The following is a 13,366-nucleotide window of genomic DNA, read 5'->3' as shown; positions in this document are numbered from 1 at the left end:
ATAGTTAAAATAAATATTTAATTTAACATTGAATAATTTCCATGAACATATTTTTAATTTTTATTAACTATGCTTATAAACTAAGAAATAATTAAATTGCTTTTAACTATATTTGAAAGCAAAATAAAATAAATAAATTAAAGAATTAATTGTCTCTTACAATATTTAAATTTTATTTTTTTACTTATCAATAAAATTATAAGTAAAATTTAAATATTTTATGGAAAAATGTAATTTTATTTGTTAAGAAAAATATATGTAATTAATATAATATTTAATTTAGTGTTGTATTAATTTACTTTTAATAATCAATAACAAATGTATAAAATAAAACTGTGGAAAAAAATTAAGATAGATTAATTATAAAAAAAATAAATATTAATATTAATTAATAATATTTTTAAAAGCTTCCTTTTATTTATCAATTAACAAGTAATGCTAAAAAATAAGAGAGTTTAATAAATACACCTAAAATAATTTAATCCATAAGTTCAAACTAAAAGTTTTATTTATACCGAGCATAGAAAGATTTTAAATACCTTAATTTTTAGATTGATAAATGATTAAAATAACAAACTAGACTACATTTGGATGATAATAATAGTTAAAATATAATATTTTTTCAAAACAAAAAATATATATATTATTTTATTTAAGTTGTAAATAATAAATAAAAAATTAATGTTAGCTAAATTTTTTTAGATAAAATAGTCGCTAAATTTATCAAATGTATGGATTGCTAATCCAGGTATTTAAATATGTTGAACTGGATAGCATTATATTTAATACATAGATTATGTTTAATTTAAAATGAAAAAAATCAATTAAAATTTTTATAAAAAAGTAAATAAAATCACTATTAAATATATAGAATAAATAGCTTTCAAATACAATATTCAATATTTTTTCAAATTTTTGATGGTTTTCATTACCTCCCTCAATCAAAATTTCTAAAAAATTCTATCCTGATGGCCCTGAAAGGTCATTCTGCATCATATAATATTTGAATTAAATATATCATTTTTATAAATAGAAAAATAAATTATTTTACAATTTAAATTATCAAAAAAAGCACTAAATTCTGCTTTAAACTTAAAAGAAAAAATTTTTATATGAATAGATTATTTAATTATCATATAAACATGTATTTTTTAATTTAAGAATTTCATTGATTATATTTTTTTGCAATAGTTTTTTTAATATTTTCTACATATTTTATTATTTTGAAAGATAATCCAGAAATTAAAATGTCATGATTGATATCCAGTTCATCTTATTTTAATTCCTGGATTAGCAATATTATGACTTTATATATCTTATTTAATACAATCTATTTTAATTTATCTATTTTTTGGAGGGAAGTAAATTTTGCTCAATATGGAAAGACTCTCTTGGACATAAAACTATTCCTAAATTGGGTTCAATACTGAGAAGAATCAAATTAGAAATTTGATATGGTATTATTTGCTCTCTTAATTTCGAAATATTAAAAATGTTTAAGATTTAACAAATTTTCTTTAAAAAATAAGAATTCCTGTTAAATTTTTAATGTTACATTAAATGCGAGCCCTAATTAAGGATAACCTAATATTATAGATTCGTTTTTTAGAGTATAATACAAAAAAATTAGTTAAAAAGAATGTATTTAAGAACAATAAAAACATATTTATTTTAGGTTACTTTGTTCGAGGTAAAATAGAGCTAAATCAAAATTTATATAATTACAAGGACAAAATTAATTATCAATGAGGAACTAATTTATTTATGTAAGATTTAATAATGAATCTAATGAATAATTAAAATGGTAATTACTGAAATTGTTTCTAAAATTATTAAAATTCTTTTGCTAAAATATTGATTTAAGTGCTAAAACTTGTTACAATCTGTTTGGATAACTAAAATTTTTTTTTTGTTATAAATATTAAAGTTACTAAAAAAATCATTAAATTATTTTTGTTTACATTTTATATCCAATCAGCATTAATATATTATTATAATAAGCTTAGATCAGGTTAATTATTGAGAATAAACATGTTAGATTCTAGCTTTGAAATAAATATTAATAAGATTTTGCTATCTATCTGTAATTTAAAAAGGAAGGTGAAATTTTATCCTTAAGCTATTAAGAGGTTTTTGCTAAAATCTGAATTAATACAATATTTAGTTTACTTACCTTTTAGTATATTTGATTATAAATAATAGGACTTATATAATTTATAGCATAATAATTTCAGAGAAAAAAGCTTTTATACGTGTCAAGAAATTTCTTTTAGATTTTCTAATTAAATTTTATGATTATCATAAATTAATTTAGTTACTCTGAAATAATTCATATTACTGCCAAACAAATAGTAAGTAGATTCAATTTAAAAAGTAAATATATTAATTTATTTAATAATTAATTAGATTACCTAATTTTTTATGCTTAAAAATAAAGCCATTAAACTATCCTGTAAGATTATTCTGGCATATTTCCAAAAATACCTTTTTAAATTAATTTATTTAGTTCACAATCCCAAAATTGCTATCTAAATATTAAATTTTTTTTTAATGAATCAATTTTTTTATTTTATTTTAAATCATTTTTTAGTCGGACAGATAATTTTATATCTTTGATTAATCAAATTTTAGAGTAGTTCATTTAATTAAATTCATTTTGCATTTAATACTATTTAAAAATATCTATATATTGATCTATCTATCTAAATGCAGAAATAGAAGAATTAGTTCAAGCAAATTAATTAAAAATATTTAATGTAGAAGCCACTTACTAAATACGCTAGTAAAATAGAGGGTTATGCGTTTCAAATAAAGTATAATAGATCAAACAATTATAATAATAAACTCTAAAAGTGTATACATTAAAATAGACAAAGCTTGCTTATAATATTACAAATATTTGAAACTGCTGACTGAAAAATATAAAAAAATTAGAATTAATAATTATATTAAGTAAATTAAATTTATAAACTTTGTACTATGTTTGTGTAACAAATTTATTTGTACTATGAATAGGTAGGTATATTTTTTTTATTCTATTCTTGAATATATTATTTAATTGCGTTGTGAGAATGCGTCTATTGGATTTAATATAAAAAAGTCGAATAATGAGCTCGTCATAGAAAATAGCTTTTTTTGAATCATTTATTTGCTTAAAAGTATAAATCCAGTAAATTCAAACAAATGCAAATAAAATGCTATTATTTATTTCTTTATTCAAAAGATTTTTATTTTATTAGATAAAATCATCAGCTTTATTTAATTTGTAAATATCCACATTTATTTATTTATCTATGCATGTATGTATGTTCAAGTACATAAATAATAATTAAGTTATTAATTAATTAATCATCATTCATCAGTAAGAGGTGGCTAATAAATAAATGGGAATAAATCGATTGGTAAATCTTCAGTTTTAATTACTTTTTTAAATACTCTTAATTAATAAATACCCAACCGATATATAAAAAATAATTAAAAAATTAAATTCTAAAAATCAAAAAACTAAAAAAAAAAATAATCAATTATGACAATGGAAGGTTTAAATGAAATGCCAATTGATTGGGAATTACTTTTGGAAAAATAATCTCCTGAAAATGCTATGACTATGTTGAAAGAAGAGCTTGGCCCTAGTATTTTAGGAATAATGGAAAGCATTATTTTTTAGCTTGAGCAAAGAAGATTTTTAGCCTTAAGGTCTACTGTTATTCGCCTCATCGATTATTTCTCTAACTTCGAAGCAACTCCTTGTGTTAAAAGCTTGATCCTCATAAAAGAGGACTTATTATAACTTGACTGCTTCGAAGAATGTACTTTAAAATGCCTTATTTCTGGTATACAGACACTCTTTTTAAACATGTCTTACTTACTTTACTATTTACAAGAAGCTTTCTTGGTATACCCTCAAGAACAAGAAGAAAATTATCTTAATCAAAAAATGAAGGAATTTGATTAAAAGCTACTTGTAGTTTCAAATCAAGAAAAAATTTAATAATTCTCTCCAAAAAATTGGAAAGAGTCTTTAATTTTTTGAAAAAAACCAAAAAAAAAGACTTTGTAACTAAATTTCATTATAAAAAATACAAATTTTAATAAAAGATTCTTCTAAAATCAATTAATTCTAAATTTAAAAGCAAAATTAACTAACCAACTAAATAACTAACTAACTAACCAAACTCATTTACAAAATTAAATTATTCAAATTTTCTATGTTATAAACCATAATAAATTATAATCACAAAATTCTAAAACCTTATCTTACCCTTTTAAAGCATTTGCATATTACATATTTTTGATGTATTTATTAATTTTAAAATTCCTTATAAATTTAAACATTGTTTCCATTTGCTTGAAAAATATACTTTGTAACCAAATCAATTCTTTCTTAGTTAATTTATATTATTATTCTTCTTCTTATAAAAAAGCTTTATTTACAGCAATGAGGAAAAAAAAATTAAAGTTGAATAGATGCTTTGGTTTATAAAAAGTTAATTTCAATGTATTTTTTTGATCATTTATTATTATTTTTTTAAATTTGGAAATAAGTATTTCTATAAAAAAATTGAGATTAATTAAATATTCTTACAGTGAAACTAGTAAATAATTTTTAAATTGATAATCTTAAGAACATTAAATGATAATATTTTCATTTTAAGGTAAACCTTTTAATAATTGAGATACATACTGTAATTGATATATATTGTTAGAAGTAATGTAAAAAATATATTTCTAACCAAAATTAAAGCTTAACATTGTTAATTAATATTGCTTTGTAAGTACTTTCAAAGTTAATCAATCAAAAAATATTAATTACATACATACATTTGTTCTAATATAAATATAGACAAAAGGATCTTTGTTTTTAAGTGAAAGATTATTTAATAAAATTCTTTTAAAAACATTGAGAGTTATTTTTCGATTATTTCAACTTTAAAAAAAAATGCTTTTAATAGTTTTTTATAGCTTTTCAGTGTTGAAAAACATGCTTGAATTTTAATTAATTTCAAACACCTTTTTTTACAAATAAAATAATAGCAAAGTAATCAAATAGATAATTATTGAGCAAATAAAAATGCGTTAGGATTACATTATTAATAATTTATTAAGTAAATTTTCAAAATACTTCCCAAATTTTAAGTTTAGACATTATTGGTAATATTAATTAATTTAGCAAAATATTAAAATGCAAATCTTTAATAAATATCAAATTGTACACAGCTCAAGACAAATAAAAATTCTTATTTATAATTAATATATATAGATATTACCATCCAAAAAATTCATCGAAATCATTGAATTTAATTTTATTCTTTAACAAATTGTTAATTTTATTGACAGATATTAGTTCTATAAAAAATATGTCGTTGGATATTAAAAGTTCCTCAATAAATACAGGCAAATCTCTAAATGAGCTTGAATTACTTGGTCTATTTAATATTCTTAGAATTTTTTAGCATACAAAATATGAATACTCACAATTATATTTAACATTTTTAAAGGAGATTCATCAAATATTCTAATTTTTTTTTTGTTTTTCAATAATTAGAATTTCTTCAATTGGATAAAAAAGAAAATTAAATGAGTTTAAATCAAGTTTTTTCAGGTAATTAAGATGAAAATATTATTATTCGTATTGGAATTTGTGCAATGGTAAAACATTCAACATAAAATACTGAGTATTTTTAAGAAAATATTTGTTTTAAAGAACAAAAAAGTTACTTCCAAACCAATGTAGAAGATTTTAGAATTATTAAAAACAAATGACTTTGAAATGGTTATTTTCGATGAAGAAACCATTTAAAAAAAACCAATTTAAGTAAAAATACATTTATTCTATTTATTTTTTTATAAAATGTAATTTTACTCAAATTAATTAAGGACTGGCCTATAGTCGATTGTTTAATAAGTTGGTTTTCTGAAGGATTCCCTTTATAGAAAGCACAATCTTATGCTAAACTTAGAAATCCATTCTTGATAAATGATTTAGAAAAATAAAATCTGTTATTTGATAGAACTGTAATTTATAAACTACTAAAAAAGAATAATATTCGCATTTCTAAAAGCTATTTTGTTTACAGAAAATAAGAGCAATGGATACCTGAATAATGTAAGTAATTAAATTTATATTTCATAATATCTAAATGTTTTTATTTTTAAATTACATTCTTGTTTTTATTAAAATATAAAGCTGAGGATATAAGAAAGGTTTTGAATTCAATTAGATTTTCAGACGATGATTTACTAAACGAAGAAAAAAGTAACCAAAAGAATTTAAAATATAAATTAATAATGAGTAAATTTTAAAGAAAGTTCTTATACTGAAGAGTCATAATAAAACTAATTTAACATTGATTCATCTAGCCAGAAGCTCATATAGCCTTATACTAAATCTATCCAAAACAATTTAAAAGATTGCTTACAAATTAATAATGACACGTAGAACCAAAAAAAAGACAGAAAATTTAAGAGGTCAAAAAGCACATATAGCTAAGAAGACGATGACATCTAAAAGCCTTTAATTAATGGTATAAAATATGTTTTTTTATACATTCATAGAAAAATTCCAAAAAGAAAACAAAGAAAGAATCTTTAATTTTTATTTTGTGGTGAAATATATTGCTTATCACTATCTTTATAAATACTTTTATTGGTTGTAAATTTAAAAAAACAAATTTTCGTTTTCTGTATCTTGTGTAAGCTAAATTATTATAAATTATCTTTGAAGATTAATAAAAGGAGTTTAAACCAACAAAGGTAGAGGAATTTGAAGACTATATATTAATTGATGGTCAGAAATTACATAAACCTTTTGTTGAAAAGCCTTTCGATGCAGAAAATCACAATATCTATATTTATTACTCACAAGCTGATGGTGGAGGATGCAAAAAACTTTTTAGAAAAGTTGAAAATAAATCTTCTGACTATGAAAAAGAATTAAATACTATTCGATAAGATTAAAATATGATTTATGAAGTATTTATTGATTTATTTTTAATTAATTTAAAATTAAAAATAATTTAGTGAAATCATTTTATTTTTTTTTAACAAGGTTTTTTTACCAACGAACGGGTTTGATATTAAAGTATATACTGTAGGTCCAGATTATACACATGCTGAAGCACGCAAAGCACCTGTTTTAGATGGGGTTGTTTAGAGAACAGATGAGGGTAAAGAAGTTAGATTTCCAGTTATTTTAACCCCTGAAGAAAAGTTTATATCACAAAAAATTGTAAAGATTTTTGGCTAAAATATATGTGGATTTGATCTATTAAGATCAAATGGTAAATCTTACGTTTGTGACGTAAATGGATGGAGCTTTGTCAAGGGAAATGCAAAATATTACAAAGACTGTGCTATCATTTTAAAACAAATGATATATAAAAGATTTGCTCCTAAAAAATTATCTGAATTTAATGAAAAACTATCATAAAATATTTTAATGGACCTTAAAAAGAATTCATATAGGTAAGAATTATTTGATATTTTAAGCTGAATATTTGGAATTTAGAAAATTAATTTGTTAAAAATTTAATTAGACCTAAAAATGTAGAAGAGATATGTGGAAATTAATAAGAAGAACTCAGATCAGTAGTGGCTATTTTTAGGCACGCTGACAGAACTCCAAAATAAAAGATGAAAATGAAAGTTAATTACAAATAAATGATTAAATTTTACTTGTAAAATACCAAAGATACTCCTAATAAGGAACTAAAAGTTAAAAATGCTAAACTTTTATAAGCTATTTTAAATATCAGCAGAGAAATTTTCGAAGAGTTTTAAAGTCAAGGCTAAAAACTCAACTTAGAGGAAGAGTGCTGTCTCAGTAAAATAATATAAATGATTAGCGTGCTAGAATAAGGTGGATAGTTTGAAGGAATAAATCGTAAAATACAAATCAAACCTATAGAGTTCTAAAATATTGAAGAAGATGCTTATAAAGATATAAATAAAAAAGAAAATCAGTTGATTCCTTCATAGGTTTTAATAGTATTAAAGGTATTTTTATATAAAATATTATTCAAGCTTTTAATCAATAATTATTTAATTTTTAATCACTTATTACAGTGGGGAGGAGAGCTTACTCATTCAGGCGAATAATAATCAGAAGAGCTGGGGAAATTCTTTAGAGATTATTTGTATCCAGCCGAAAAAGACGGAATACTGAGGCTTCATAGTACATATCGACATGATCTCAAAACTTATACTTCTGATGAAGGAAGGTGCTAAAAAACTGCTGGTGCTTTTTTGAAAGGATTTCTTTAATTAGAGGGAGAGATTGCACCAATAATGGCATCAATGCTGACTAAAAATGAAATAGCCTATAGTAATTATAACATATTAAATAATACAAATAATTATATCAAAAAAAATAATTTTAAGCAAATAATGTTGGATTATTTACTTTAATTCTATTTAATTATAATAAGATGTCTTTAATTACACAAAAATATACTAAAATGCAGTTAAACAAATAGGTTAGGATAATTAATTACAATCTAACTTATGTATGGTCTTGATTATAATAGTTTTTAACAATTTATACAACTGGATTATGGAAAATTTTTAATCGAAATTCTGTTAAATGTTAACAAATTTTGGTTAAAATCGAATCCTTTATATTTACTTCATCCATTTAATTTTTATGTTAAGGTTATAATTTATCTTCATTAATCCATAAATTAGTTGATTAATGAACTGATTTTTATTTACCTTATTTTTATGTTATTTATTTCTCATGATTTTATAAAAAATCTAATTACACAGCTTTTTTTTTTTTAGATTCTAGCTTTTATTAATTTAGTGGTTTTTTTTATTAAAAAGGTTTGCTTGATTAATGTAACTCTGTACTTTCTAGTGATCCTCTAGAACTATAAATCAAGTAAGACATATCTAACTTTTGTAATTCAGAAGAAGACCTTTATGAAGCATTTAAAAAAAAGTTTGGAAGGTTTGGTATTAATGAGAATATGAAAAACTTAATGAAAAAAATAGGGAATCCTAGAAAAAGACTTGAATCAATTCATGAAAAAATAAGAAAATTAACAAAAGGAATCTTTTAAATGCTTAATTTATCTTCAAAAACGTATTATGTTCAACCTAAAGATTGGAACAAAGAGTAAAATATACCAGAGCCACTTGAAACCTGTGGAAATGAATCCCTTATTTTGATGTATAAGGTAATAAATAATATTTATTGTATAAAAGTTTTGAATATAATTTTGAGGTTTTATTAATTCATTCAATACACAAAAACTAATATTTGTTCATTAAATAAGTTACAATTAATTAAATTTTAATCAAATGAAAATAGTTTTTTTTTAATTTTTAATTAAAAAAATTATTTATCCAAAATGCTTATTAAAACTTTATGTTTATTTTTTTTTAAATGATAAATAAAGAGATGGAGAAAATTAACTGTGGACTTATTACAAAATAGCACTTACAACATTTCTAAAATTCCTGATGTGTATGATAATATTAAATATGACTATTTACACAACAGGAATATATTACTTAAGATTGATCCTGATATTTCTTCTTTGTATGAAGAAGCTGAAATGATGTCTAATTTCGTTGTTCCAAACGAGTTTGGTATGGATGAAGAAGAAAGAGTCGACATAGCTATGAAAACAGTGAAGTCTCTTTGTAATAAAATTAAAAAGGATTTAGTTTGGTGGTATGAGAAAAATTTTGATGAAGAAGATTTTTGGAAATACTAAAATGTTTATGGTGAAAATGATATTAGAAGTCCTTGGCGTCACATAAGAACTAGATTATATTTTGCTAGTGCAACCTAACTATATTCGTTGTTCAATATAATTCACCTAGGATTAGTAAATTTTTTTAATTTTTTTTAGCATACTTCAATTAAATGCAAAATATAGGAGAGCAGATTGATTGAGAGTTAACAATAATAAAATGAGTTAGATGGTATAACATCTTTGTAATACTTGTCTCATATTTTATTTAGATTATATGAGAATCTTCATGCAGACACTGTAATATTAGTGTTAAAAAATATTAATTTACTTAATTTTTATGAAAAATATTAAGAATGACCCAGAAAGATTTAGATTGGAACTTTCAGTTAGTCCTGGATGCTAACATAATCCAGACATTAATGATGATACCCACATTACACCTGTTAAACCACTCATTTCTATAAATAAAAGACTAAATATTTTCGTAAGATATGTTTATTTTAATTTTTTTATTTAGCTTTAATTTTAAAATTAAAATAAGCAAATAAAAGAATTCTTTACACTTTTGGTCAGCGAATAATCTCCATTAATAGTTAAGAATAATTAAAAAAATATTTCATTTAATATTATAGAGAATACCAAATCAGCTAATATTTCTTGATCAATAAAACTTATAAAACATGCAAATTATTTGAAATAAATAATTGCTTGAATTCATAGATTTTATTTAATTTATAAAATACAAAAAATAATAATAATAACCTTGTTTGAAATTTTTAGTAAACTAAAATGTTAATATATATTTAACAATTACAAATATAAAGCATCATAGTTTAATTTTTAAATAATAAAAATATTTCATAAGTTTTTTAATTTAGTTAAATTAAAGAAGTTTTTTAATAAAATTAATAGATAATTTTTAAATAAAAAATTTAAATCTATATTTAAATATTCCTATGATAAATATATATATTGGTAAATTTTAACTCAATATTCTATATTAACAATTTATTGTTTTGAATTAAAATTGTGTAAATTATATTTTTTAAATTATTAGAAATATTTTTATATTTTTATTAAATAGAATTTAAATCAAAAAATTGATATACAGATCTAATTTTTTAAAATAGCATTAAACTATTTTTCTATAAAACTTTTATGGATAATTAATTTAGGTAATATATAAGATTAAATAAATAAATAAATTAAATTTTTATCTTTGATAAAATTATGTTTTTTGAATGTTTAAATATTTATTTTTTGTTTTTTTTCTATCTCTTTATTATAATTTAGGATTATTTTATTTTCAATCAAATTCTAGATTTATAATTTATTCTACAATAGCTTTCATTAAACTATAAAGATTAACCTTTGGTTCTGGAGGTAACTTTTCAACTATTTGCTGAATTTCGAATTTTTTGAATCTTTTAATAAAATTTAAAAAAGATTCATATTAACATTTAAAATGCACTTTCTTGAATTTTTTAAACTAAAATATTGTAAAGTAAAATACTATAAAAATAAAGCAAAATAGTTTAAAATGATCTCATTAATTTAATTTACATTGTTTATTAATCAGAAGTTTCATTCATAAATAAGAATAGACTTTATGTACTTAGCACTGATCCTTTCATTTCTATTATATCTTATATTAATATTAACTCATTGATTATTCTGTAAATTATTATTGTTTTTAAAATCAACTCGCTAAGCTTATTTACTGTTAGAATATCTTCATATTAACTTTATATTTTTTTTAAAAAGTAATCTTTTATCTCTTTATTATTTGGTATTTCTTATAGAATAATTAATGAACACTTCAACCCATCAAACTCTAATCATTATTTTAAAAAATGGTTTCATTATTTTTAAACGTTGAAACATTAGCTAATTGTTATTGAAATTGAATAATAAAATTTAATACTTTTAATTTTATTCTATTGGTATTTATCTACTATTATGCTAAGTAGCTTAATTTAACACTACTAAATGCTATAAATTGATGGATCTATTTTTGTTGCGTAGAAAGAAAGATCACTTATGAAATTTGAAAGTTTATTCTAAGAATCTAATTTCTGCTTAATCTAAAACTTTTCATATAAATGAACTAAAGGCTTTTCTGGTTTATATTCTAATATCTCTGAAACTGATTCCTTAATATGATTTTCCCACTTTGATTCTTGCAAAAAATCTTGCATATCTTGCGTTAAAGCATCCTTTAGCTACTACATTTTAAATAAACTCTATTAAAAATTTTTGAGTTTTTACAAACAAATATTTAAAATTAAAATTAATAAAAAAATTTTGCATATAATTTGTATATTAACTTTAAATTTTAACAGATAATATTTTCAACTAAAATATAATTTAAATTTTTTATTCATTACATATTTTGAAACAAAAATTGTGAATACTATTAACTTATTCAAAAATATGTATTAAAACTTATTTTTTGATTGACCGTATAAAAAAAATATTTGGTTTTGAATTGATTGATTATTTTGAAAAATAATTTGATAAATAGAAAATAAAATTTATTACAAAGAAATGAATATATTAGACTAATTTTCTTTTTAAAATTAATTAAATTTTTATGATTTTAGTAATTATTTTAGACACATTTTAGAAATTCATAAGAAAGTTTTTTACTCAGCAAAATAATATTTAAATATCCTAGTGAATTAGAAAGAAAAACATAGAAACAAATCTATTAACTGCTTTTGTTATATTTTTAATTCTTTTATTAAAAAAAATGAATAAAAGATATTGAGAATTTTAATATTTTATTCTCTCTTTATAAGCAAATGATTTTTTTTCGTATGAGTATTTTATGAAATAAAATCATTCTTTAAAATATTTTTTTTATCATTTTAATACTTAAATATTACATTTTTACATATTTATTTATATTTTCATCAACAAAAAGTTAAATCTTTTTTTGAGATTAAATTAGAAAAAATTATGATTAAATATAAAAGAATATCGAATAAACCCATTACATATTAATGAAATCATTAATTATGATAATTTAGCTCTATTAAAATATTCATATTGGAAAGTATAGTAATAGAGTCAGTGTAGCTTTAACTTAGGATTAAAGCTAACAAAAACCATTAAATCTCTTTTTATTTAATTAGAAAATTTAAATACTTGGTTTTTAATCTAAGAGAGTTGTAATCTTGGATATATCTTAATATTTAGATAAATAGAAGATTTAAAGAAATTTAATGAAAATATATTTTTAAGGAACTATTCTATGAATAGTATAATTTTAGTAATTAATTCATGTAATTAAGAATGTTTTTTAGCATCAGTAAATTTGGCTTTGGTATAAATATAAATCATAAGTAAACTATTGCTACTATAACTATACCAAAGATAGATATCCAACAAAAATGAAAAATGCATAATTATTTATAGTGCAACTGCAAAAATGATCAATTTAAAATGCGTACTTAAAAACGAAAGTGATTCTATACATTTAAAATCATAGATTTATGATAATTATAAAAGACTTAACAATATACCCTAACACTTTCTATTAATATGTGCGTTTCTATTTAGTAATTATGATAAAATAGAAGAAATCTAGATCTTTTTGTTTATAATCATACTAATAAATGAAATTATGTAATCATTTGGTAATTAATTATTCCGTTTATCTA

At 20.5% G+C, this 13,366-nt stretch overlaps 4 protein-coding genes across 4 annotated transcripts; 3 read left to right on the top strand and 1 right to left on the bottom strand. All coding sequences in view use genetic code 6, as the record gives it.

Annotated features, from left to right (window-relative positions):
• Positions 1 to 2,243: 2,243 nt before the first annotated feature.
• On the top strand, positions 2,244 to 2,903 carry TTHERM_000442049 (hypothetical protein; the record flags this gene model as incomplete). The annotated part of the gene is made up of 2 exons (XM_012798001.1): positions 2,244 to 2,373; positions 2,713 to 2,903. The coding sequence occupies exons 1-2, from the start codon at positions 2,292 to 2,294 to the stop codon at positions 2,901 to 2,903; spliced, it is 273 nt and encodes a 90-aa protein (XP_012653455.1). The 5' UTR covers positions 2,244 to 2,291.
• A 386-nt stretch (positions 2,904 to 3,289) lies between these two features.
• TTHERM_00442030 (hypothetical protein) lies at positions 3,290 to 4,329 on the top strand. Its single transcript, XM_001033116.3, has one exon. It carries the CDS (start codon positions 3,302 to 3,304, stop codon positions 4,031 to 4,033), a length of 732 nt encoding a protein of 243 aa, XP_001033116.3. The 5' UTR covers positions 3,290 to 3,301; the 3' UTR covers positions 4,034 to 4,329.
• Positions 4,330 to 5,357: 1,028 nt separating this feature from the next.
• On the top strand, positions 5,358 to 10,362 carry TTHERM_00442020 (histidine phosphatase family (branch 2) protein; the record flags this gene model as incomplete). The annotated part of the gene is made up of 15 exons (XM_001033115.2): positions 5,358 to 5,424; positions 5,546 to 5,649; positions 5,705 to 5,815; positions 5,878 to 6,106; positions 6,188 to 6,256; positions 6,306 to 6,524; positions 6,725 to 6,972; positions 7,049 to 7,464; positions 7,536 to 7,995; positions 8,065 to 8,323; positions 8,821 to 9,176; positions 9,399 to 9,833; positions 9,885 to 9,998; positions 10,054 to 10,185; positions 10,243 to 10,362. The coding sequence occupies 15 exons, from the start codon at positions 5,358 to 5,360 to the stop codon at positions 10,360 to 10,362; spliced, it is 3,339 nt and encodes a 1,112-aa protein (XP_001033115.2).
• Positions 10,363 to 11,007: 645 nt separating this feature from the next.
• Positions 11,008 to 11,932, bottom strand: TTHERM_00442010 (hypothetical protein; the record flags this gene model as incomplete). The annotated part of the gene is made up of 3 exons (XM_001033114.2): positions 11,008 to 11,125; positions 11,265 to 11,535; positions 11,626 to 11,932. The coding sequence occupies 3 exons, from the start codon at positions 11,930 to 11,932 to the stop codon at positions 11,008 to 11,010; spliced, it is 696 nt and encodes a 231-aa protein (XP_001033114.2).
• Between the last annotated feature and the right edge of the window lie 1,434 nt (positions 11,933 to 13,366).

This window comes from Tetrahymena thermophila, assembly GCF_000189635.1.
Source record: "Tetrahymena thermophila SB210 genomic scaffold scf_8254609, whole genome shotgun sequence".
NCBI lineage: Eukaryota > Ciliophora > Oligohymenophorea > Hymenostomatida > Tetrahymenidae > Tetrahymena > Tetrahymena thermophila.
This window is presented reverse-complemented; position numbering and strand designations above follow the sequence as displayed.